The sequence below is a fragment of the Oncorhynchus mykiss genome, chromosome 20 (genome assembly GCF_013265735.2).
Source record: "Oncorhynchus mykiss isolate Arlee chromosome 20, USDA_OmykA_1.1, whole genome shotgun sequence".
Classification (NCBI taxonomy): domain Eukaryota; kingdom Metazoa; phylum Chordata; class Actinopteri; order Salmoniformes; family Salmonidae; genus Oncorhynchus; species Oncorhynchus mykiss.
The window spans coordinates 43,386,452-43,411,573 of record NC_048584.1 but is presented as its reverse complement, the minus strand read 5'-3'; the positions used below and the strand labels follow the sequence as shown (position 1 = coordinate 43,411,573).

At 44.0% G+C, this 25,122-nt stretch overlaps 1 protein-coding gene across 1 annotated transcript in view; it reads right to left on the bottom strand.

Annotated features, from left to right (window-relative positions):
- Positions 1 to 8,809: 8,809 nt before the first annotated feature.
- Positions 8,810 to 25,122, bottom strand: part of LOC110510394 (calcium uptake protein 1, mitochondrial-like) — a 31,072-nt gene continuing 14,759 nt past the window's right edge. Inside the window, exon 3 of the mRNA XM_036955569.1 lies at positions 8,810 to 8,989. Coding sequence (XP_036811464.1) covers positions 8,810 to 8,989 — 180 coding nt within the window. The remainder of the gene's footprint in view (positions 8,990 to 25,122) is intronic.

Below are 25,122 nucleotides of genomic sequence, written 5' to 3'. Positions count from 1 at the left end.
ACTGGTGTTGTCATGCCATGATTCTAGTCAACTGGTGTTGTCATGCCATGATTATAGCCAACTGGTGTTGTCATACCATGATTATAGCCAACTGGTGTTGATTATATCCATCTGGTGTTGTCATGCCATGATTATAGCCAACTGGTGTTGTCATGCCATGATTATAGCCAACTGGTGTTGATTATATCCATCTGGTGTTGTCATACCATGATTATATCCAACTGGTGTTGTCATGCCATGATTATATCCAACTGGTGTTGTCATACCATGATTATAGCCAACTGGTGTTGATTATATCCATCTGGTGTTGTCATACCATGATTATATCCAACTGGTGTTGTCATGCCATGATTATAGCCAACTGGTGTTGTCATGCCATGATTATAGCCAACTGGTGTTGATTATATCCAACTGGTGTTGTCATGCCATGATTATATCCATCTGGTGTTGTCATGCCATGATTATATCCAACTGGTGTTGTCATGCCATGATTATATCCAACTGGTGTTGTCATGCCATGATTATATCCATCTGGTGTTGTCATGCCATGATTATATCCATCTGGTGTTGTCATGCGTGATTATATCCAACTGGTGTTGTCATGCCATGATTATATCCAACTGGTGTTGTCATGCCATGATTATAGCCAACTGGTGTTGTCATACCATGATTATAGCCAACTGGTGTTGAACCATTCTGGGTTAAACCATCTGAACCATTCTGGGTTAAACCATCTGTACCATCCAGGGTTAAACCATCTGTACCATCCTGGGTTAAACCATCTGTACCATCCAGGGTTAAACCATCTGTACCATCCAGGGTTAAACCATCTGTACCATCCTGGGTTAAACCATCTGTACCATCCTGGGTTAAACCATCTGAACCATTCTGGGTTAAACCATCTGTACTATACTAGGACATCCAGGGTAAAAACACATTTCAAGCACATCCTCTAGAGCAGAGGTGTCCAACTCAGTCCTCGGAGGGCCGAGTGTCTGCGGGTTTTCGCTCCACCCTTGCACTTGACTGATGAATGAATGTCACTAATTAGTAATGAACTCTCCTCACCTCGTTGTCCAGGTCTTAACTGAAAGGAAAACCAAAAACCTGCAGACTCTCGGCCCTACGTGGAATGAGTTTGACACCCCTGTCTAGAGTCTAGATTGATGAATTAGAGCGAGGTGTGGTGAGACCGACGTGTGTCACAGGAAATCAATGTCATTATGCTACTACACTACTATACTGCAACGCAAAGAATGACTGTCTGTCAGTATCAGCTGGATCAATGAATAATGGAACGGACTGACTGTCAGTATCAGCTGGATCAATGAATAATGCATGGTACCTGTCTCCTATCTTCTTCTCTTTTTCCTCCTCTCTCCCTCACTCTCTGCCCGCCTTCCATCTCCTCCTTCCATTCTCAGTCACTCTCTCCTCCTCTCCCTCACTCTCTGCCACCTTCCATCCTCCTCTCCCTCCCTCTCTGCCCGCCTTCCATCTCCTCCTTCCATTCTCAGTCACTCTCTCCTCCTCTCTCCCTCACTCTCTGCCCGCCTTCCATCTCCTCCTTCCCTTCTCAGTCACTCTCTCCTCCTCTCTCCCTCACTCTCTGCCCGCCTTCCATCTCCTCCTTCCCTTCTCAGTCACTCTCTCCTCCTCTCTCCCTCACTCTCTGCCCACCTTCCATCCCCTCCTTCCCTTCTCAGTCACTCTCTCCTCTTCTCTCCCTCACTCTCTGCCCGCCTTCCATCTCCTTCCCTTCTCAGTCACTCTCTCCTCCTCTCTCCCTCACTCTCTGCCCACCTTCCATCCCCTCCTTCCCTTCTCAGTCACTCTCTCCTCTCTCTCCCTCCCTCACTCTCTCCTCTCTCTCTCTCCCTCACTCTCTCCTCTCTCTCTCCCTCACTCTCTCCATCCCATTTCCTTTATATGTGTTCACCTCTTTCATAGTGGTGCCCTTTTCCCCCTTCTCCTCTTCCTCACTCTCCATCCCTCGCTTCATCTCTGTTCACGTCTCTCAGTGACCCTATCCTGACCCGGTCTCTAAGTGATGACATCATGGGGATTTACAGCCCAGACAGTGCACCACCTCTCTGTCTCTCCTATGACATCTTGAGCGTGCTGTCTCTGATCAACTCTCTCGTTAGCTCTCTCAGAATGATCTTCTTGACCCTAACCAGTCAGGCTTCAAGACGGGTCACTCAACAGAGACTGCTCTTCTCTGTGTCACAGAGGTCTCTCTGCTCTGCCAAAGCTGACTCTCTCTCTCCTCTGTTCTCATCCTCATAGAATTCTCTGATGTCTTGGACACAGTGAACCATCAGATCCTCCTTTCCACCCTCTCAGGGCTTGTCGTCTCAGGCTCTATCAGATCCTCCTCTCCACCCTCTCAGGGCTGAGTGTCTCAGACTCTATCAGATCCTCCTCTCCACCCTCTCAGGGCTGGGTGTCTCAGGCTCTGCCTCCTCTCCACCCTCTCAGGGCTGGATGTCTCAGGCTCTATCCGATCCTCCTCTCCACCCTCTCAGGGCTGAGTGTCTCAGACTCTATCAGATCCTCCTCTCCACCCTCTCAGGGCTGGATGTCTCAGGCTCTATCCGATCCTCCTCTCCACCCTCTCAGGGCTGAGTGTCTCAGACTCTATCAGATCCTCTTCTCCACCCTGTCCATCTTCCCAATGATGCTAGGACAGCAGAGTCCCTGTCCATCTTCCCCCTGATGCTAGGACATCAGAGACCCTGTCCATCTCCCCCCTGAATCTAGGACAGCAGAGTCCCTGCCCATCTTCCCGAAAGGACCTGAAACCCTACCTCTTCAAAAAAGTATCTTAAATAATCCCCCTCCTCATCACGACCCCCCCAATTATTTTTTTTAAAACACCAACATTTGCATTTAACCCCCCTCCCGTTCTAGCTCTCACTTTACTGATAACTACTTTATAGGAAAAGTGTACTGTATGCCTGTGATATGTTGTGGTTCCACCTAACTATTTTAAGATTCGCTCTGGATAAGAGTGTCTGTAAAATGTTTCTCCCCCTCTCGCGCTTCTTCTCCCCCTCGCGCGCTTCTTCTCCCCCTCTCGCGCTTCTTCTCCCCCTCTCGTGCTTCTTCTCCCCCTCTCGCGCTTCTTCTCCCCCTCTCGTGCTTCTTCTCCCCCTCTCGTGCTTCTTCTCCCCCTCTCGCGCTTCTTCTCCCCCTCTCGCGCTTCTTCTCACCCTCTCGTGCTTCTTCTCCCCCTCTCGCGCTTCTTCTCTCCCTCTCGCGCTTCTTCTCCCCCTCTCGCGCTTCTTCTCCCCCTCTCGTGCTTCTTCTCTCCCTCTCGTGCTTCTTCTCCCCCTCTCGCGCTTCTTCGCTTCTTCTCCCCCTCTCGCGCTTCTTCTCTCCCTCTCGCGCTTCTTTTCGCCCTCCCGCTCTTGCTCCCCCTCTGATGTGAGAGACAAAGGGAAGATATCTGGCTCTTTAAGGTAGCATGCTTCTCTGAAGGAAAAGGAACTTCCCTCAGCTCCTTACTTCAATAGGCTACTACACTAATGGAATATATCCCAATTTGGATTGGAGAACATGCAGATTTTAAAGTGGTGAGCTGCACAGGATTGGAGAACAAGCAGATTTTAAAATTGGTGAGTGGTCCTAACCTCTGAAAGTGAAGCCATGCCATCCATGGTGGGGGAAGACATTGAGTGTGACACACATTCCTCCTAACCTCTGAAAGTGAAGCCATGCCATCCATGGTGGGGGAAGACATTGAGTGTGACACACATTCCTCCTAACCTCTGAAAGTCAAGCCATACCATCCATGGTGGGGGAAGACATTGAGTGTGACACACATTCCTCCTAACCTCCCTCTCTTCTCTCTTTCTACCACTCTCTCCATGTCTCTATGTAAATACAGCTGAGACACTGCTATACCTTCACCCTCAGTCCCCATGGACTCACTGTTAGCTAAACCTAACGGCCTAAAAAATGTATGTGTGTGTGCGTGCGTGCGTGTGTATGTGTGTGTGCGTGCGTGTGTGTGTGTGTGTGTGTTTCCGTGATCCAAGGGTGACAGAGGTCACTCCAAGGACAGCTATGATGAATGCTCACCACTTGACATTTCTCTCTTCTCATTAAACTTAAACGCAGAACCTTTTCATGCCTGGAGATTCCACTACTAAGTGGTGGAATTCTACCTCCAAATGTGTGCATCTTTTCTCTCAAACCGACAAAGCTTAGAGCTAATGGTCTTGACCTACATGCAGGGGAAATATTTGGATATATGAACACATTTTGCATCATTTGTATGCTCAGTTTTATGTGTGTTTTTTTCCCCCCTGTGATCATTTATAATGAACACATAAACGGTGTAAAACTGAGGCAAAACTATCCACTTTCTCTTTAAAACCTATAAAACTAAGACCCAGTCTGTCTCAGACTAGACCAGAATCCATTCAGACTACAACAATAAACCCCCCCGAGCAGCAGCTTGGTTATCTGACCAGTTCTCCCTACACCCTCAGAAGACAATGCTGTTGGGCAACCCACATTAAAAAGTATTACAATAAGATACGAACTAAAAAAAACATACTAACAAGTAAACCCCATAAATTACCTGGGGATGGAGTTGGACCAGCCTGGTCACAGGTAAACTGTTGTACCTGGGGATAGAGTTGGACCAGCCTGGTCACAGGTAAACTGTTGTACCTGGGGACAGAGTTGGACCAGCCTGGTCACAGGTAAACTGTTGTACCTGGGGATGGAGTTGGACCAGCCTGGTCACAGGTAAACTGTTGTACCTGGGGATGGAGTTGGACCAGCCTGGTCACAGGTAAACTGTTGTACCTGGGGATAGAGTTGGACCAGCCTGGTCACAGGTAAACTGTTGTACCTGGGGATGGAGTTGGACCAGCCTGGTCACAGGTAAACTGTTGTACCTGGGGATAGAGTTGGACCAGCCTGGTCACAGGTAAACTGTTGTACCTGGGGACAGAGTTGGACCAGCCTGGTCACAGGTAAACTGTTGCTGTTGTACCTGGGGATAGAGTTGGACCAGCCTGGTCACAGGTAAACTGTTGTACCTGGGGATAGAGTTGGACCAGCCTGGTCACAGGTAAACTGTTGTACCTGAGGACAGAGTTGGACCAGCCTGGTCACAGGTAAACTGTTGTATCTGAGGACAGAGTTGGACCAGCCTGGTCACAGGTAAACTGTTGTATCTGAGGACAGAGTTGGACCAGCCTGGTCACAGGTAAACTGTTGTATCTGAGGACAGAGTTGGACCAGCCTGGTCACAGTTAAACTGTTGTATCTGGGGATAGAGTTGGACCAGCCTGGTCACAGGTAAACTGCTGTCTGGGATTGGCACACTAAAAGGGCAAATCTGCACACCCTCCTTGCAATCTACCACAGCATGACAACAACTCAGCTGGACAACTGTGCCACAGTGGCTTCTCAACAAGACAGGTCTGTTAACAGCTACAGCTTCCCACCTGACATCAGAGCAAAAAGACAGGTATATAACCAGCTACAGCTTCCCACCTGACATCAGAGCAACAAGACAGGTCTATAACCAGCTACAGCTATCATTAACAGGGCTGCTGGTATCATGACCGGACATTGACGGAGGGATGGAAACACCGAGGGACCACTACAACACCCCCAGTGCCTGTTTTTATTGACAGAGCTGTAATTGTAGAGTTGTCTGACGGAAACGGAAAGAACATAAAAACACATAATAGCAATACTAGTGGTATTAACGTAGCTAATAGGATTCATATCTTAATAAGCACATAATAGTAGTACTAGTGGTATTAACGTAGCTAATAGGATTCATATCTTAATAAGCACATGATAGTAGTACTAGTGGTATTAACGTAGCTAATAGGATTCATATCTTAATAAGCACATAATAGTAGTACTAGTGGTATTAACGTAGCTAATAGGATTCATATCTTAATAAGCACATAATAGTAGTACTAGTGGTATTAAGGTAGCTAATAGGATTCATATCTTAATAAACACATAATAGCAATACTAGTGGTATTAACGTAGCTAATAGGATTCATATCTTAATAAGACCTTCCTCCATGACTTTACTTTTCTATGTCTGGTCAGTTTTTCTCTTGTCATCGCCTTCTTATGAATATTTCCCTAAACCAACCAATTAGCACTCCCTAACAAAGGGCAGTGTCAGTGTCTCATGAATATTTCCCCAAATCAACCAATTAGCACTCCCTAACAAAGGGCAGTGTCAGTGTCTTATGAATATTTCCCCAAATCAACCAATTAGCACTCCCTAACAAAAGGCATTGTCAGTGTCTTATGAATATTATCTTTTTTTTTATATATAACATCAACAAGCTTCCTGGATTAGTAGAGCACCTGAGCAGCATCTAAAGCCTAGGATGGAACCGTCTGGCTCCACCATCAGCGGTAAACACGACGACTCCTCCTGAATGTAACGTGTCATCTATTGATCGCTACATACATTCAGTCGGAATCTGCCATCCTATAAGGCGTTTTGTGTGACTTCAAAAAAGGAGGGGCGTTGTACAAAACAAAATTAATCCGCGGGTTGGATCGTCTCTAAACCAATCGGTGTCAAAGTTGAAGACGTTATGGTGTAGGCCCGACTCTGGCCCATCCTATCAGTTCCTGGGACCAATCGAAACGGTCAGAACGTGTTCAGGGAGGGAGGCTAATCCAGATACGCCGGTTGGCCGGAGCATACTACTCCGCTCCATTCAGAGTACATTCTCCCAGGATGTTCTTGTGAGGACTAGAGTGTGGGTCAATGCATAAAACGGTACATTTGAGAAGCTCTCACACTCCCCCTACTGTATTACCTCACGCTTTATCTCCCCATTCACTGGGTAGCTAGCCAGTTAACCCTATTGACTAACTATAGCCAGTTAACCCTATTGACTAACTATGGACTTATCCATTCAACTGAACCTTCTTCCAGCCAGCACAATGGCAACAATAGAGACACAACAAGATGTACAGAAAGCAAACGTTTTACTTCATGTGAATCGTAATAATGCAGTGGTGTAAAGTACTTCAGTAAAAATACTGTAAAGTACTACTTAAGTCGTGTTTTTTAGGGTATCTGTACTTTACTATTTATACTTTTGACAACTTTTGCTTTACTACATTCCTAAATTCCTAAAGAAAACTATGTAGTTTTTACTCCATACATTTTCCGTGACATCCAAAAGTACTCGTTACATTTTGAACGCTGGACAGCAATGGTCCAACATACACTACCGGTCAAAGGATTTGAAAACAAATCAAACATTGATAAACTCCATATCTATTAGATGAAATACCACAGTGTGCCATCACAGCAGCAAGATGTGTGGCCCGTAGCCATGAGAAAAGGGCAACCAGTGAAGAACGAACATCACTGTGAATACAACCCATATTTATGTTTATTTATTTTATTCATCTTCGCTTTGCACATCCTCCTTACAATGATGTATATAGACAGAATATTTCTATATTATTGTGGAACTTTTGTGTTATAATTGACTGTTCATTTTTTATTGTTTATTTCACTTTATCCATTACACTTGCTTCGGCAACATAAACACGTTTCCCAATAAATACATAATTAATAAATAAAGCTTACATTTAAATTACTACACCCCCTTGAAATTGAAATGAGAGAGGGAGAGGAGAGAAGGAGAGAGAGGAGAGAAGGAGAGTAGAAGGAGAGACCGAGAGAGGTAGAGAAGGAGAGAAGAAGAGAACGAGAGAAGAATGAGAGAAGAAGGAGAGACAGAGAGAGGGAGAGAAGGAGAGAGGGAGAGAAGGAGAGAGAGGAGAGAAGAAGAGAAGGAGAGAAGAAGGAGAGACAGAGAGAGGTAGAGAATGAGAGAAGAAGAGAATGAGAGAAGAAGAAGAGACAGAGGGAGAGAAGGAGAGAGGGAGAGAAGGAGAGAAGGAGAGAAGAAGGAGAGACAGAGAGAGGTAGAGAAGGAGAGAAGAAGAGAATGAGAGAAGGAGAGACAGAGAGAGGGAGAGAAGGAGAGAAGGAGAGAAGGAGAGAGAGGAGATAAGAAGAGAAGGAGAGAAGAAGAAGAGACAGAGAGAGGGAGAGAAGAAGAAGGATCTAGGAAGTGACCAGCCAACCCAAGCCCAGCCCAAGCCAGTCTTAAAGACAGGAAGTAAATACTATAGGTTACATTTCTCCAGACGTATCCCTCAACTTTAGAGCAAACTGTGGCCAGATGAAGCAGTAACTGGATGAGTGCTGAGGTGTTATAGTCCTAACACTTATACACACATACTTCAGCTCTGTCACTCAAGGCTCGCGATCAAATGTCACTGGCTCAGTGTGTGACTAATTATTATACCACCTGTCATGTCCTTATGTTACCCTCACACCTCTCCCCTGCACCCCACCTCTTCAGCCCCCATCTACCCCACCCTAAAGTCCCTGCCCCCTACACCCACTCCTGCCCCCTAAACCCTACCGTCCCTGCCCCCTACACCCACTCCTGCCCCCTAAACCCTACCGTCCCTGCCCCCTTACAGCCCCTCCTGGCCCCTACACCCCCTCTCGTCCCCTACACCCCTGACCCCTACACCCACTCCTGCCCCCTACACCCCCCCTGCCCCCACTTTCCCTCCTGTCCCCCCTGTCCCCCCTTGCCCCCTGTTGTAGCCTATTGGACAGCTTATAGCTCCTCCCCTCCTGCCTCCTATCGTAGCCTATTGGGCAGCTTATAGCTCCTCCCCTCTGCATGATTAATATTTCTAACCCTAACCCCTCCACCATTCACTGAGGGAGAGAGAGAAATTGAGAAATAGAGAGAGAGAGGGAAGTTTAAACTTTAGACTCACTCTCTGGCTGTTTCTCATTTGGGCTGATTGAGCGGACAAAGTCGTGTGGAGTCATGTAAACCTCTGCATCTCCCTGCTCACTGATGATCTTCAGCGTGGCGAAGTAACGGAAGATCTTGTCTGGAGTGGAGTAGGCTCTTATCCTATTCTCATACTCCATCACCTGGGGAGGGGGGGAGAGGGAGAGGGGAGAGAGAGTGAGAGAGGAGAGGGACAGGAGAGAGAGAGGGACAGGGAGAGAAAGAGAGAGAGAGTGGGAGGGGGAAAGAGGGGAGAGGGAGAGGGGAGAGAGAGGGACATGTGAGAGAAACGGAGAGAGAGAGGGACAGGAGAGAGAGAGGGACAGGAGAGAGAGGGACAGGGAGAGAAACAGAGAGAGGAGAGGGACAGGAGAGAGAGAGGGACTTGAGAGAGAGAGGGACAGGAGAGAGAGAGGGACAGGGAGAGAAAGAGAGAGAGGAGAGGGACAGGAGAGAGAGAGGGACAGGAGAGAGAGAGGGACAGGAGAGAGAGAGGGACAGGGAGAGAAAGAGAGAGAGGAGAGGGACAGGAGAGAGAGAGGGACAGGGAGAGAGAGGGACAGGGAGAGAGAGGGACAGGAGAGAGAGGGACAGGAGAGAGAGAGGGACAGGAGAGAGAGAGGGACATGGAGAGAGAGGGACAGGAGAGAGAGAGGGACAGGGAGAGAAACGGAGAGAGGAGAGGAACAGGAGAGAGAGAGAGACAGGAGAGAGAGAGAGGGAGAGAGGGGGAGGGAGAAAGAGGGGAGAGGGACAGGAGAGAGAGAGAGGGACAGGGAGAGAAAGAGAGAGAGAGGGGGAGGGGGAAAGAGGGGAGAGGGAGAGGGGAGAGGAACGGAGAGAGGAGAGGGACAGGAGAGAGAGAGGGACAGGAGAGAGAGAGGGACAGGAGAGAGAGAGGAGAGGGACAGGAGAGAGAGAGGGACAGGAGAGAGAGAGGGACAGGAAAGAGAGATGGACAGGGAGAGAGAGGGACAGGGGAGAGAGAGGGACAGGAGAGAGAGAGGAACAGGGAGAGAGAGGGACAGGAGAGAGAGAGGGACAGGGAGAGAGAGGGACAGGGGAGAGAGAGGGACAGGAGAGAGAGAGGGACAGGGAGAGAGAGGGACAGGAGAGAGAGAGGGACAGGAGAGAGAGAGGGACAGGAGAGAGAGAGGTACAGGAGAGAGAGAAAGGGAGAGCGAGTGAGGGACAGGGTTGAGAAAGAGAGAGAGGGGGGAGGGGGAAAGAGGGGAGAGGGAGAGAAAGAGGGAAATACGAGAGAGAGAGAGTGGAGAGAAGGAGAGGGGAGAGGAAGACAGGGGAAGAGAAAGGGAGGAAGAGGGTAAGAGAACATGTGTACTGTCAGAGACCATTTCCAGTCTTTAAATAGGCCTGTCATTCTATTGGGCGTTCAGGAGTACAACAGTTCATCTGTTAAGAAGCAAGGGGTTTGGATGAAGCTTGATGAGTTTGGACAGGTTGTCATCACACTCACTTGTCCCCACAGGGAGGGGGCATCACGTCAATGTGCCATGGGACAGCTTAGCTGTCATATACACTCAGGCAGAGTGGAGGAGGAAAACACATTCAGAGTAACTACGAAATGTCCCCCACACAAATACAGCTAGCTAGCTAGGGAGACTAGAGGAGAGGAACCAGCTAGCTAGGGAGACTAGAGGAGGAGGGGAACCAGCTAGCATCTAAATATCACATATGTATGAAGGTTTTAATAGTCTGAAAGCCAACTGGGGCAATAATAGACAGTTCTTTATGGCTACGTTGTAAAAAAAAAAGATTTCACCTTTATTTAACCAGGTAGGCTAGTTGAGAACAAGTTCTCATTTACAACTGCGACCTGGCCAAGATAAAGCACAGCAGGTCGACACATACAACAACAGAGTTACACATGGAATTAACAAACATACAGTCAGAAATACGGTAGAAAAAAGTGAGTGCAATGTGAGCAAATGAGGTGAGATAAGGGAGGAAAGACCATAAATAGGCCATGGTGGCGAAGTAATTACAATATAGCAATTAAAACACTGGAATGGTAGATGTGCAGAAGATTAATGTGCAAGTAGAGATACTGGGGTGCAAAGGAGCAAGATAAATAAATAAATACAGTATGGGGATGAGGTAGTTGGATGGGCTGTTTACAGGTGGGCTATGTACAGGTGCAGTGATCTGTGAGCTGCTCTGACTGCTGGTGCTTAAAGCTGGAGAGGGAGATATGGGTCTCCAGTTTCAGTGATTTTTTGCAGTTCGTTCCAGTCATTGGCAGCAAAGAACTGGAAGGAAAGGCGACTAAAGGAGGAATTGGCTTTGGAACACACGCTATTTGCTAATACTTTCACCACTTAAAGTCTTGAAATCTTTGGTTGTTTACTACAGTCTCTTACTCTCTCTGTTTAGCACATGGCCTCACATGTGAATCCTTGAAGAGATAGACGGGGCTAAAGCTTTAAGAGAGTGCGAACGATGCTGAGTGGGTGTAGACAAAGAGCTCTCAAGGCCATTTTCTCAAAAGTGAGTTTTACAAGTGAATCAACTTTCAAAGCAGAATGACTGTCCCATTGTTCCTCAACTGTAGTGTATGATCTACCCTTTAATAGGTCGGAGTCTCTACTTTTATCCAATGTAAATAAAAAATAAATAAAAATCTAATTGTTGTTGCTACATAAGACTGAATTGAGGCTGTCTGTAACGGTTCTCTTCTTCCTCTTCCTCTGAAGAAGAGGTGTAGCAGGGATCGGACCAAGACGCAGCGTGGTTATAATTCATGGTTCTTTTAATAACGAAACTATACATGAAAATAGACTACAAAACAAGAAACATGAAAACCCCAAACAGTCCCGTGTGGTACAAACACTGACACAGGAGACAACCACCCACAAAACAGGCTACCTAAATATGGTTCCCAATCAGAGACAATGACTAACACCTGCCTCTGATTGAGAACCATATCAGGCCCAAACACAGAAACAGACAAACTAGACACACAACATAGAATGCCCACCCAGCTCACGTCCTGACCAACACTAAAACAAGGAAAACACACAAGAACGATGGTCAGAACGTGTCGGTCACATTTAGCACATTTTAAACAGTCAACTGAATAGTTATAAGATTATGTAGCTGGCAAACATTTAGTTGTGAATTCAATATTGTCACTTGATCATCTGGCTCGTGCTGCACAACACTGAGTGACTCCCAAGGCTCTGATCTCTCGTCGTTGTCTGCTTGTAAACAATCACCTCGTGACTGGGGACTTTACCGGTAAAGCTTCATAATGAAAAATGGTGACGGGTGAATATTCATCTCCTAACGTATTGCACAAGTGGACTGCAGGCATTTACTTAAAACTTAGGACAAAGTATTCAAATGTAATGGCAAATAAATAGTTCCAACAGAAAATCATCAGCTCTTTCCAAATACCCCGGTACACTGCCCAACGGCCTAACACAGTTTGACTGACTTAGAAAATTGGATGCCAACTCTCAAGAAATATCCTAGAAGCTATGAAAAATGAGAACTGCGTGCGTGTGTGTGTGTGTGTGTGTGTGTGTGTGTGCGTGCGTGCGTGTGTGTGTGTGTGTGTGTGTGCGTGCGTGTGCGTGTGTGTGTGCGCGTGTGTGTGTGTGTGTACGCAGGGCTTTAACTTTTCCCATTGCTACCATCTTTTTCAGTTGATGGCACCAGCACTTGATTTGGTCAAACCATTTTATAATGACCTGGCCTGTGTCCCATAATGCACCTGCATTCCATACAGAACCAGGCTAATAATGACTAGCCATGGCCTGTGTCCCATAATGCACCTGCATTCCATACAGAACCAGGCTAATAATGACTAGCCATGGCCTGTGTCCCATAATGCACCTGCATTCCATACAGAACCAGGCTAATAATGACTAGCCGTGGCCTGGTTGGCCTCTCACTGGGCAAAAACTGGTTGAATCAATGTTGTTTCAATGTGTTTCCAGTTTTCTCTCTTCAAATGTTGACCTTAACTCGAGGTGAGTTCCACATCCCATTTGGTCCTGGTTTCCACAGCAACTGGCCTGCCTTATCAGGAACTGAAACTGTTGCCCTTTGCCTCCCTCCTTCTGAACATTCATCCAGTATTCAGCAATAACATATTTGAACAGAATATGAACCTTTCTGCACTTCTTCTTTTCTCACTCAGTAACTTTTCCATATCACTCAGTAACTTACCATATCCCTCAGTAACTTACCATATCCCTCAGTAACTTACCATATCGCTCAGTAACTTTCCATATCGCTCAGTAACTTACCATATCGCTCAGTAACTTTCCATATCGCTCAGTAACTTACCATATCCCTCAGTAACTTACCATATCCCTCAGTAACTTTCCATATCGCTCAGTAACTTACCATATCACTCAGTAACTTTCCATATCGCTCAGTAACTTACCATATCCCTCAGTAACTTACCATATCCCTCAGTAACTTACCATATCGCTCAGTAACTTTCCATATCGCTCAGTAACTTACCATATCACTCAGTAACTTACCATATCACTCAGTAACTTACCATATCCCTCAGTAACTTACCATATCGCTCAGTAACTTTCCATATCGCTCAGTAACTTACCATATCACTCAGTAACTTACCATATCCCTCAGTAACTTTCCATATCGCTCAGTAACTTACCATATCACTCAGTAACTTACCATATCACTCAGTAACTTACCATATCCCTCAGTAACTTACCATATCGCTCAGTAACTTTCCATATCGCTCAGTAACTTACCATATCACTCAGTAACTTTCCATATCGCTCAGTAACTTACCATATCCCTCAGTAACTTACCATATCCCTCAGTAACTTACCATATCGCTCAGTAACTTTCCATATCGCTCAGTAACTTACCATATCCCTCAGTAACTTACCATATCCCTCAGTAACTTACCATATCGCTCAGTAACTTTCCATATCGCTCAGTAACTTACCATATCACTCAGTAACTTTCCATATCGCTCAGTAACTTACCATATCCCTCAGTAACTTACCATATCGCTCAGTAACTTTCCCCATCGCTCAGTAACTTACCATATCCCTCAGTAACTTACCATATCCCTCAGTAACTTACCATATCGCTCAGTAACTTACCATATCCCTCAGTAACTTACCATATCCCTCAGTAACTTACCATATCACTCAGTAACTTACCATATCGCTCAGTAACTTTCCATATTGCTCAGTAACTTACCATATCCCTCAGTAACTTACCATATCCCTCAGTAACTTACCATATCCCTCAGTAACTTACCATATCCCTCAGTAACTTACCATATCGCTCAGTAACTTTCCACACACAAATGTTCTCTTTACCCTTCCTTGACCCCTAACATTCATTAAACATGTGATGACGTACTGTGCATTCATTAAACATGTGATAATGTACTGTATGTTCATTAAACATGTGATAACGTACTGTATGTTCATTAAACATGTGATAATGTACTGCACGTTCATTAAACATGTGATAACGTACTGCACGTTCATTAAACATGTGATAATGTACTGTATGTTCATTAAACATGTGATGACGTACTGCACATTCATTAAACATGTGATAATGTCCTGTATGTTCATTAAACATGTGATAATGTACTGCAACTTCATTAAACATGTGATAACGTACTGTATGTTCATTAAACATGTGATGACGTACTGTACATTCATTAAACATGTGATAATGTACTGTATGTTCATTAAACATGTGATGACGTACTGTACATTCATTAAACATGTGATAATGTACTGTATGTTCATTAAACATGTGATAATGTACTGTATGTTCATTAAACATGTGATAACGTACTGTATGTTCATTAAACATGTGATAATGTACTGTATGTTCATTAAACATGTGATGACGTACTGTACATTCATTAAACATGTGATAATGTACTGTATGTTCATTAAACATGTGATAATGTACTGTATGTTCATTAAACATGTGATAACATACTGTATGTTCATTAAACATGCTAAGTAATCAATACGTTCTGGTATGGTAACGTGAATTAGTACATTTACTGTTTGAATAAATCATGATAATTTTAAACAACAAGCAAATTATGAACCAAAAACTAACATGACCAGCAACAACAACAAAAAAACATTTTGGCTCCTAGACTTGGCGCTCCAGGTGCAGCTTGCCGTGCGGTAGCAGAAATAACAGTCTTTGAATTGTGTGACTGGAGTCTTTGACAGTTTTTTTGGGCCTTCCTCTGACACAACCCTAGCATATAGGTCCTGGATGTCAGGAAGCTTGACCCCAGTGATGTACTGGGCTGTACACACTACCCTCTGTAGCTTAGTTTTAGAACACCTAGAACACGTTTCTCTTTGCTTATTTGAGGTGTTCTTGCCATAATACGGACTTGGTCTTTTACCAAATAGGTCTATCTTCTGTTTACCACCCCTACCTTGTCACAACACAACCGATTGGCTCAAATGGTATTAAGAAAGAAAGAAATTCCACAAGTTAACTTTTAACAAGGCACACCTGTTAATTGAAATGCATTCCAGGTGACTACCTCATGAAGCTGGTTGAGAGAATGCCAAGAGTGTGCAAGGCTATCATCAAGGCAAAGGTTAGCTACATTGAAGAATCTAAAATCTAAAATATATTTTGTTTTGTTTAACACCTTTTTGGTTACTACATGATTCCATATGTGTCTTCACTATTATTCTACAATGTAGAAATAATGAAAATAAAGAAAAACCCTTGAATGAGTAGATGTGTCCAAACTTTTGACTGATACTGTATATAAATAAGGTATTTCAGTTTTTTAATACATTTGCAAACATTTCTTAACCTTTTTTTGTTGTTATGAGGTATTGTATGTGGATTGATGAGGAACATTTTTGATTTAATCCATTTTAGAATAAGGCTGTAACGTAACATAACATTGTCCATTTCTCCTTCCTCCAAATCCAGATATCTGATGTTCTTAAAGAACTGCAAAACCTGGACCCCTACAAATCAGCCGGGCTGCAAGACAATCTAGACCCTCTCTTTTTAAATGTATCTGCCAACCCCTATTACTAGCCTGTTCAACTTCTCTTTCATATCGTCTGAGATGTCCAAAGATTGGAAAGCTGCTGCGGTCACCCCCCTCTTCAAAGGGGGAGACACTCTAGACCCAAATTGCTACAGACCTATATCTATCCTACCCTGTCTTTCTAAGGTCTTCGAAAGCCAAGTCAACAAACAGATTACCGACCATTTCGAATCCCACCGTACCTTCTCCGCTATGCAATCTGGTTTCAGAGCTGGTCATGGGTGCACCTCAGCAACGCTCAAGGTCCTAAGCGATATCATAACCGCCATCAATACGAGACATTACTGTGCGGCGGTATTCTTCGACCTGGCCAAGGCTTTTGACTCTGTCAATCACCACATTCTTATTGGCAGACTCGACAGCCTTGGTTTCTCAAATGATAGCCTCGCCTGGTTCACCAACTACTTCTCTGATAGAGTTCAGTGTGTCAAATCGGAGGGCCTGTTGTTCCGACCTCTGGCAGTCTCTATGGGGGTGCCACAAGGTTCAATTCTCGGGGCGACTATCTTCTCTGTATACATCAATGATGTCGCTCTCGTTGCTGGTGATTCTCTGATCCACCTCTATGCAAACGACCCCATTCTGTATACTTCTGGCCCCTCCTTGGACACTGTGTTAACTAACCTCCAGACGAGCTTCAATGCCATACAACTCTCCTTCCGTGGCCTCCAACTGCTCTTAAACGCAAATAAAACTAAATGCATGCTCTTCAACCGATCACTGCCTGCACCTGCCCACCTGTCCAGCATCACTACTCTGGACGGCTCTGACTTAGAATACGTGGACAATTACAAATACTTAGGTGTCTGGTTAGACTGTAAACTCTCCTTCCAGACTCACATTAAGCATCTCCAATATATTTCGCAGCAAAGCATCCTTCACTCATGCTGCCAAACATACCCTCGTAAAACTGACCATCCTACTGATCCTCGACTTCGGCGATATCATCTATAAAATAGCCTCCAACACTCTTCTCAACAAACTGGACGCAGTCTATCACAGTGCCATCCGTTTTGTCACCAAAGCCCCATATACTACCCACGACCTGTACGCTCTTGTTGGCTGGCCATCGCTTTATACTCGTCGCCAAACCCACTGGCTCCAGGTCATCTACAAGTCTCTGCTAGGTAAAGCCCCGCCTAACTCAGCTCACTGGTCACCATAGCAGTACCCACACGCACAGGACACAGAAAGTGTAGAGGGATTGTACTTGCATATCGAAAACAGAAAGTGTCTAGATATAAATAGATGACGCTTACCCGACACTAAATTGATGAGTCATGTGAAAGAAATGCTAGAACCACCAGCCACATCTAGCTAAGTGGATGGGTCTCTATTGTCTAGACATGTGCACATGTTCATGAAATACTATAGATGGCCGTAATCACTCCCCAGACACACCTGCTAATTTGATGGGTCATGTAATAATCAGTCCGAAATGGAGTCTTTCGTTTAGACATGTAGCTAGGTAGCTAAACAATGAACCAGCATATCCCCAACTCATACTATTACCAATGCAAACATTGTCATAACTGTGGTTTGAATCTGCAGGTAGCTAAGGCCAACAAACTAGGTTCAATTTTAGCTAGCTAGAATTAGGCTATAAATAGCAATGCAAATGGATTTCTGATTAGAATAATATTAATACACAGATCATACACGTAAAGTTAGCCAGCAAGCTAACGTTTGCTAGCTAAGGAACAGTGTGCTTTAACTTGCAATAAAAATGACTTTGACCGAATGATAAAGTTATATCTGTCAAATGTAGCTAGACTCTGACCTGTATACATGGAGAAACGCTTCACACAGACTGGAACCATTAAACTCTGTTCTGTTTGTAGCTACATCTTGTTTGGCAGCGTTGGTGTCAACTCACTCTGGTTCACACAGACTGGAACCATTAAACTCTGTTCTGTTTGTAGCTACATCTTGTTTGGCAGCGTTGGTGTCAACTCACTCTGGTTCACACAGACTGGAACCATTAAACTCTGTTCTGTTTGTAGCTACATCTTGTTTGGCAGCGTTGGTGTCAACTCACTCTGGTTCACACTGACTGGAACCATTAAACTCTGTTCTGTTTGTAGCTACATCTTGTTTGGCCAGCGTTGTGTCAACTCACTCTGGTTCACACTGACTGGAACCATTAAACTCTGTTCTGTTTGTAGCTACATCTTGTTTGGCCAGCGTTGTGTCAACTCACTCTGGTTCACGCTGACTGTGGCCTGTGCAGAAAGTAGCCCATCACTTTTATCCTACTGATTTGTCGATAGCGCCTGCTACATTCAGGGCATCAATGTTGTTGGGAAAAGGTAGCAAAACTTTTGGAGTTGTCGATGGCTAACGTTAAATATTTATATCTTTCAAAAACGGCGCGGTAAAACACACATACTGAACAGCTCCCGTTATAGACAGAAGCATGTTACATGGCAGACCAATCCAAACTCATCTCCCAGCATGTAGAGCCCATACATTATCTCAGACAATCATGGCTAGTGGGGAGGTTCCAGATTTTTTTTTTTACCTTTATTTAACTAGGCAAGTCAGTTAAGAACAAATTCTTATTTTCAATGACGGCCTAGGAACAGTGGGTTAACTGCCTGTTCAGGGGCAGAACGACAGATTTGTACCTTGTCAGCTCAGGGATTCAATTTTACAAACTTACAACGCTCTAACCACTAGGCTACCTGCCGCCCCAACTGTTTCCATGGCTGAGCAAACTAGGCTTCGTAATTTAACCATTTTTATTTGTATTTATGGATGGAAATATGAAAGTTATTATTATGAAAGTTCATGTTCCAGAAGAAAGATAAATGTTTACGTTCAAATGGTGCTCCTGCGAAGTAGTGCCTAGTATCCTGAAACGAGTCACAAATGCTCTGCAGTTGTGCATTTGGTTTGCTAATTTAGTAGCTATAGTTAGCTATCGAGCTTATTGGTTAGCTTCTGCCAAATGAAAGCTTTGCTTGGTAACAGCAGGATCAAGAGACTTGCTGTCTAATATTTGTTATGTGCACATGCAGCAATCTGTGAGTAGCATTTTTTTTTGTTACTTGTATAACTTTATGAGCTAGGATGTCTATCCTACAAATAGTTTAGGTCAGACTGTATAAAAGGTTCTTAGTTAGCATTATCTATGGGATTACGAGGCCCAGTGGGATTTGATAATAGCTTGAGTAAATCTTAATCACTATATGGAACATATCAGCAAGTGGCCACTCCATAAGTGATTGGTTTGAGATTCAGCCTAAGACAGCATTGCAGTACAAAAATGGCACCCTCGTCACTATATAGTGCACTACTTATGAACAGAGCCAATAGAAAGTAGTGCGCCATTTTAGACAGCATGACCGTGAAAATAAGCTTTTATTTTCAAAAAGACCATGAGACAGACTGATGCATACAATCTGGACTTAGACAGGGGAGGAATGCAGCCATATACAACACAATCCTATCAGGAAAAGATACTAAACACAGGGTGCCACACAAAAGAAGGATCTCTCTCTCTCGCTCATAGTTTTTTGTGTGCTCTAGGGCAACTGTGTCTAGATGGAATTTGTATTTGTGGTCCTGGCATCTCAACCTTTTTTGGAACACCATTATTTTTTGTCTTACTGAGATTTACTGTCAGGGCCCAAGCCTGGCAGAATCTGTGCAGAATATCTAGGTGCTGCTGTAGGCCCTCCTTGGTTGGGGACAAAAGTACCAGATCATCAGCAAACAGTAGACATTTTACTTCAGATTCTAGTAGGGTGAGGCCGGATGCTGCAGACTGTTTTTTGCCCGTTTTACCGCATACTTGTTGGTTTGTGTACATGGATTTTATAATGTTGAATGTTTTTCCACCAACACCACGTTCTATACATTTGAATAGCAGACCAAAGCGAGTCAAAAGCTTTTTTTGAAATCAACAAAGCATGAGAAGACTTTGCCTTCGTTTTTGTTTGTTAGTTTGTCAATTAGGGTGTGCAGGGTGAAAACGTGGTCTGTCGTACGGTAATTTGGTAAAATTTAGCATTTGCTCAATACATTGTTTTCGCTGAGGAAATGTACAAGTCTGCTGGTAATGATAATGCCGTTGACGCAATATAGTTATTGATGGTAGATATCGGGGTCAAATTTGTCTGGATCAAATTTGTCTGGGTGATCAGTATTTGTTTCCAAACATTGGGGAAGATGCTGAGGATGATTTGAAAGACTTTAAGTACTTATTACTACTAATATTATTATATATTATATATATTATATTATAATTATTATGATTACATTATTATTATTATTAGTACTACTGTATTTATTTATTTGTTTGTTTATTTATTGTTTATTCATTTATCTTGCTCCTTTGTACCTTTGTTCTACTTTGCACACTCATCTTCTGCACATCTACCATTCCAGTGTTTTAATTGCTATATTGTATTTACTTCGCCACCATGGCATATTTGTTGCCTTTACCTCCCTTATCTCACCTGATTTTCTCACATTGTATATAGACATATTTTTTTACTGTATTATTGACTGTATGATTGTGTTGTTGTATGTGTCAAACTGTGTCGAACTGCTTTGCTTTATCTTGGCCAGGTAGCAGTTATAAATGAGAACTTGTTCTCAACTTGCCTACCTGGTGAAATAAAGGTGAAATAAAAATAAAGTATAGCCTCTTAGAATTTGTGGCCTGTATATTTTATCACATCATTTATCATCAACCCCACAGGCTTTTTTGGGGTTGGACGTGAGAGGATCATAGCCCCCCCCCCCTCTCTCTCTCCACAATTTTATGATGGTCATAAATACCTGCAGGAAAACTCTCTCCCCCCACTCTGAGAAATGGAAGTTAAATCCTCTTATTACCACAGAGAGAGACATTGCAGTACGGTAAAATCAAAAGGTTGAATAATTAAACAGTATTTCTGTATTCCAAACACTTGGAATGGTCCATGGGTATTTAAAGTGTGATTTTGTGACACCATGAAAGAGAGTAGAACCACATCACTGTATCTTTTGTCAAGAAAGTTCTGTCTCAATTATGGGGTTTGCATCTGAATGGTGTATAAAATAAATGATTAAGTGTAAGTTTGGAAAGATAATGTGAATTTAGTCTTCTAAATTAGAATTGTTTTTCATTGTAACTTATGATCAGTCAGTGGCCACTCCCCAAGTGATCACAGACATTGGAATGATGAGACAACCCTTTTTCTACTCCAGTATATATGTATATATCTATATATATATATTAAAATAAAACCTGCAACAAAATGTACATTAGACCATAAAGTCCAGAAGTGTGGTTACATGTTGAAATGGTTGGCAATTTAAATAGAGACCATTTTCGTGCTGAATACGTTACAACCACTCTATAGACCGACGGACAGTGTGAACCAGACGTCACGTTAAGAAAAACAATCTACAAAACTGAAGAGAACATTCAGTCTGCAGCTGTTTAAGTACTTTAGTAAACCCTATCGATCGACCGAATGGTACTCTGAAAGATCCATTCTGGAGAACACTTCACTATCGAACGACCATTGGTACGTCTGACATATCCATTATAACAAGCTACAACTACAAAAAAACGTTCATTTCTGGTGGACAAACCAGAGACTTTCTGTCTCCAGCAGACCGGCGATCACAGAGAGACAACAAAGACTCGTAAAATATGTCAATTCCAATTAATTTCGAAAGAGCGGCTGTTCGGGTGCAAATTATTAGCATTTCCATGAACATAGTTATCAGTTGTGTGTACGATAGCGAAGTCCTTTGTCTTTTCTCCCAGCGCCATTCTTACCTGCCCCTCACTTTTCATTTGGTGTAACAAGCCGTCATATTGTTTTAGTCCACTAGGGACTTTTCATTATATCATGTTAGTAACCAATGTATAACCTATCCGGGGTGTGTTTATGTACTTCTGTGTGATATTTAGTTAGTTAGTAAATAAATACATTTGGTATATCGCTGATTCATCATCTATCATCAAGGGTTTGCGTCATTCCGAATATGACTGATGAGGTGATAATACATTAATAAGTGACTGTAAATCGATAAGATACGAAAATATCTGAAGACAGATACATTCGGGAAATAGTAACTCTTTAAAAAAATCATTCCCGTGGTGCCCCCGACTTCCCATTTAATGAATATTTATATGATTAGTTTAAATCACGTAATAATTACACATAGAGAATTGATTCGATAATATAACAGTCTTCACATAAATGATGGTCCAAAGACACTACACTAGGATTGATTCACTACAATCAGATTGAATGCATCAGTCTGTCTCATGGTCTTTTCGAAGCCTTCCATTGACTACGTACATACCCAGCTGCAGGAGTTGTGGCCCATTTTTGTTGGTTATGTTGTCGTAGTTGTTGTCTAGGGGGGCATATGGGGGAGGGAATGCTATCACCTCCAGGTAGGTGTTTGTCCCCCTGTGTGCTGAGGGTGTCAGGTTCTTGTCCAGTTCTGGCATTTAGGTCACCACAGACTAGTACATGTCTCTGGGCCTGGAAATTGTTGATCTCCCGGTCTAGGATGGAGAAGCTGTCATCTTTAAAGTATGGAGATTCTATTGGAGGGATATAGGTAGCACACGTTCCTTATTAATTCCTAGCCACATTAAAATGTTCCTGTTTTGACTAATTTAATAGAGTGGGTTAGGTATGCTCTATATCAATTTAGCCCCCTGAGTCTCTTCTCTGTTTCACATCTGGTAGTTTGGTGGATGGGACTACCAGCTCTCTGTAACCTAGAGGGCAACCAGTAGGTCCGTCTCCTCTATACCACCCACCTGGTAGTTTTGTGGATGGGACTACCAGCTCTCTGTAACCTAGAGGGCAACCAGTGGGTCTGTCTCCTTTATACCACCCACCTGGTAGTGTGGTGGATGGGACTACCAGTTTCTTGTAGGATGACAATGTCTGTATTTCCAATTTCTTTGATGAATTCTGGGTTCCTGCTCTTTAGGCCAAAGCCAGATGACCCCAGGCCTTGTATATTCCAGGATGAGATAGTAAAAGCTTTGTGTTCAATAGTGTCTAGTGTTGTTTTTGTTGTTTGTAAGGCCCGGACCATCACAGTAGGTGTGTTGAGTATCTGATACATACCTCTTAGCTCTCAGGATGGGGCTTGGGCCTGTTGCTCTGCTCATGGCCTGGGCATATGTTCTGCTGTCATGTTGAGGTCTGTGCCACAGTGGCGGGGGGCACGGGGTGGGCAGCAGGGACATAGGTGTGATATGGCCAATATACAGTTGAAGTCGGAATTTCTTGTTAAACAAACTATAGTTTTGGCAAGTCGGTTAGGACATCTACTTTGTGCATGACACAAGTCATTTTTCCAACAATTGTTTACAGACAGATTACTTCACTTATAATTCACTGTATCACAATTCCAGTGGGTCAGAAGTTTACATACACTAAGTTGACTGTGCTTTAAAACAGCTTGGAAAATTACAGAAAATGATGTCATGGCTTAGACGCTTCTGATAGGATAATTGACATCATTTGAGTCAATTGGAAGTGTACCTGTGAATGTATTTCAAGGCCTACCTTCAAACTCAGTGCCTATTTGTTTGACATCATGAGGAAAATCAAAAGAAATCAGCCAAGACCTCAGAAAAACAATTGTAGACCTCCACAAGTCTGGTTCATCCTTGGGAGCAATTTCCAAATGCCTGGAGGTACCACGTTCATCCGTACAAACAATAGTACGCAAGTATAAACACCATGGGACCACGCAGCCATCATACCGCTGAGGAAGGAGACACGTTCTGTCGCCTAGAGATGAACGTACTGTGGTGTGAAAAGTGCAAATCAAACCCAATCAAATCCTCTGTCTTTGATTCTGTAAAAGCCCTGCTGGAACTGCTTGAGGATGCCTTGCACCATTACTGTCCCAGACCTGTACATGTTGACAGAGATTGTTTCAGTTTCATGGTCCTCAATGTCTAGTATTGTGAGTTTCCACCCTGGGCCAATAAGGGTAGTGTGCTCTTACAGCACTGTGCCATGCCAGGGAATGGTCTGGTTAATATAGCACTGTGCCATGCCAGGGGATGGTCTAGTTAATATAGCACTGTGCCATGCCAGGGGATGGTCTGGTTAATATAGCACTGTGCCAGGGGATGGTCTGGTTAATATAGCACTGTACCAGGGGATGGTCTGGTTAATATAGCACCATGCCAGGGGATGGTCTGGTTAATATAGCACCATGCCAGGGGATGGTCTGGTTAATATAGCACTGTACCAGGGAATGGTCTGGTTAATATAGCACCATGCCAGGGGATGGTCTGGTTAATATAGCACCATGCCAGGGGATGGTCTGGTTAATATAGCACTGTGCCAGGGGATGGTCTGGTTAATATAGCACCATGCCAGGGGATGGTCTGGTTAATATAGCACCATGCCAGGGGATGGTCTGGTTAATATAGCACCATGCCAGGGGATGGTCTGGTTAATATAGCACCATGCCAGGGGATGGTCTGGTTAATATAGCACCATGCCAGGGGATGGTCTGGTTAATATAGCACCATGCCAGGGGATGGTCTGGTTAATATAGCACTGTGCCAGGGGATGGTCTGGTTAATATAGCACTGTGCCAGGGGATGGTCTGGTTAATATAGCACTGTGCCAGGGGATGGTCTGGTTAATATAGCACCATGCCAGGGGATGGTCTGGTTAATATAGCACCATGCCAGGGGATGGTCTGGTTAATATAGCACTGTGCCAGGGGATGGTCTGGTTAATATAGCACCATGCCAGGGGATGGTCTGGTTAATATAGCACTGTGCCAGGGGATGGTCTGGTTAATATAGCACTGTACCAGGGAATGGTCTGGTTAATATAGCACTGTACCAGGGGATGGTCTGGTTAATATAGCACCATGCCAGGGGATGGTCTGGTTAATATAGCACTGTACCAGGGATGGTCTGGTTAATATAGCACTGTACCAGGGGATGGTCTGGTTAATATAGCACTGTACCAGGGGATGGTCTGGTTAATATAGCACTGTACCAGGGGATGGTCTGGTTAATATAGCACTGTACCAGGGATGGTCTGGTTAATATAGCACTGTACCAGGGGATGGTCTGGTTAATATAGCACTGTACCAGGGGATGGTCTGGTTAATATAGCACTGTACCAGGGGATGGTCTGGTTAATATAGCACTGTGCCATGCCAGGGGATGGTCTGGTTAATATAGCACTG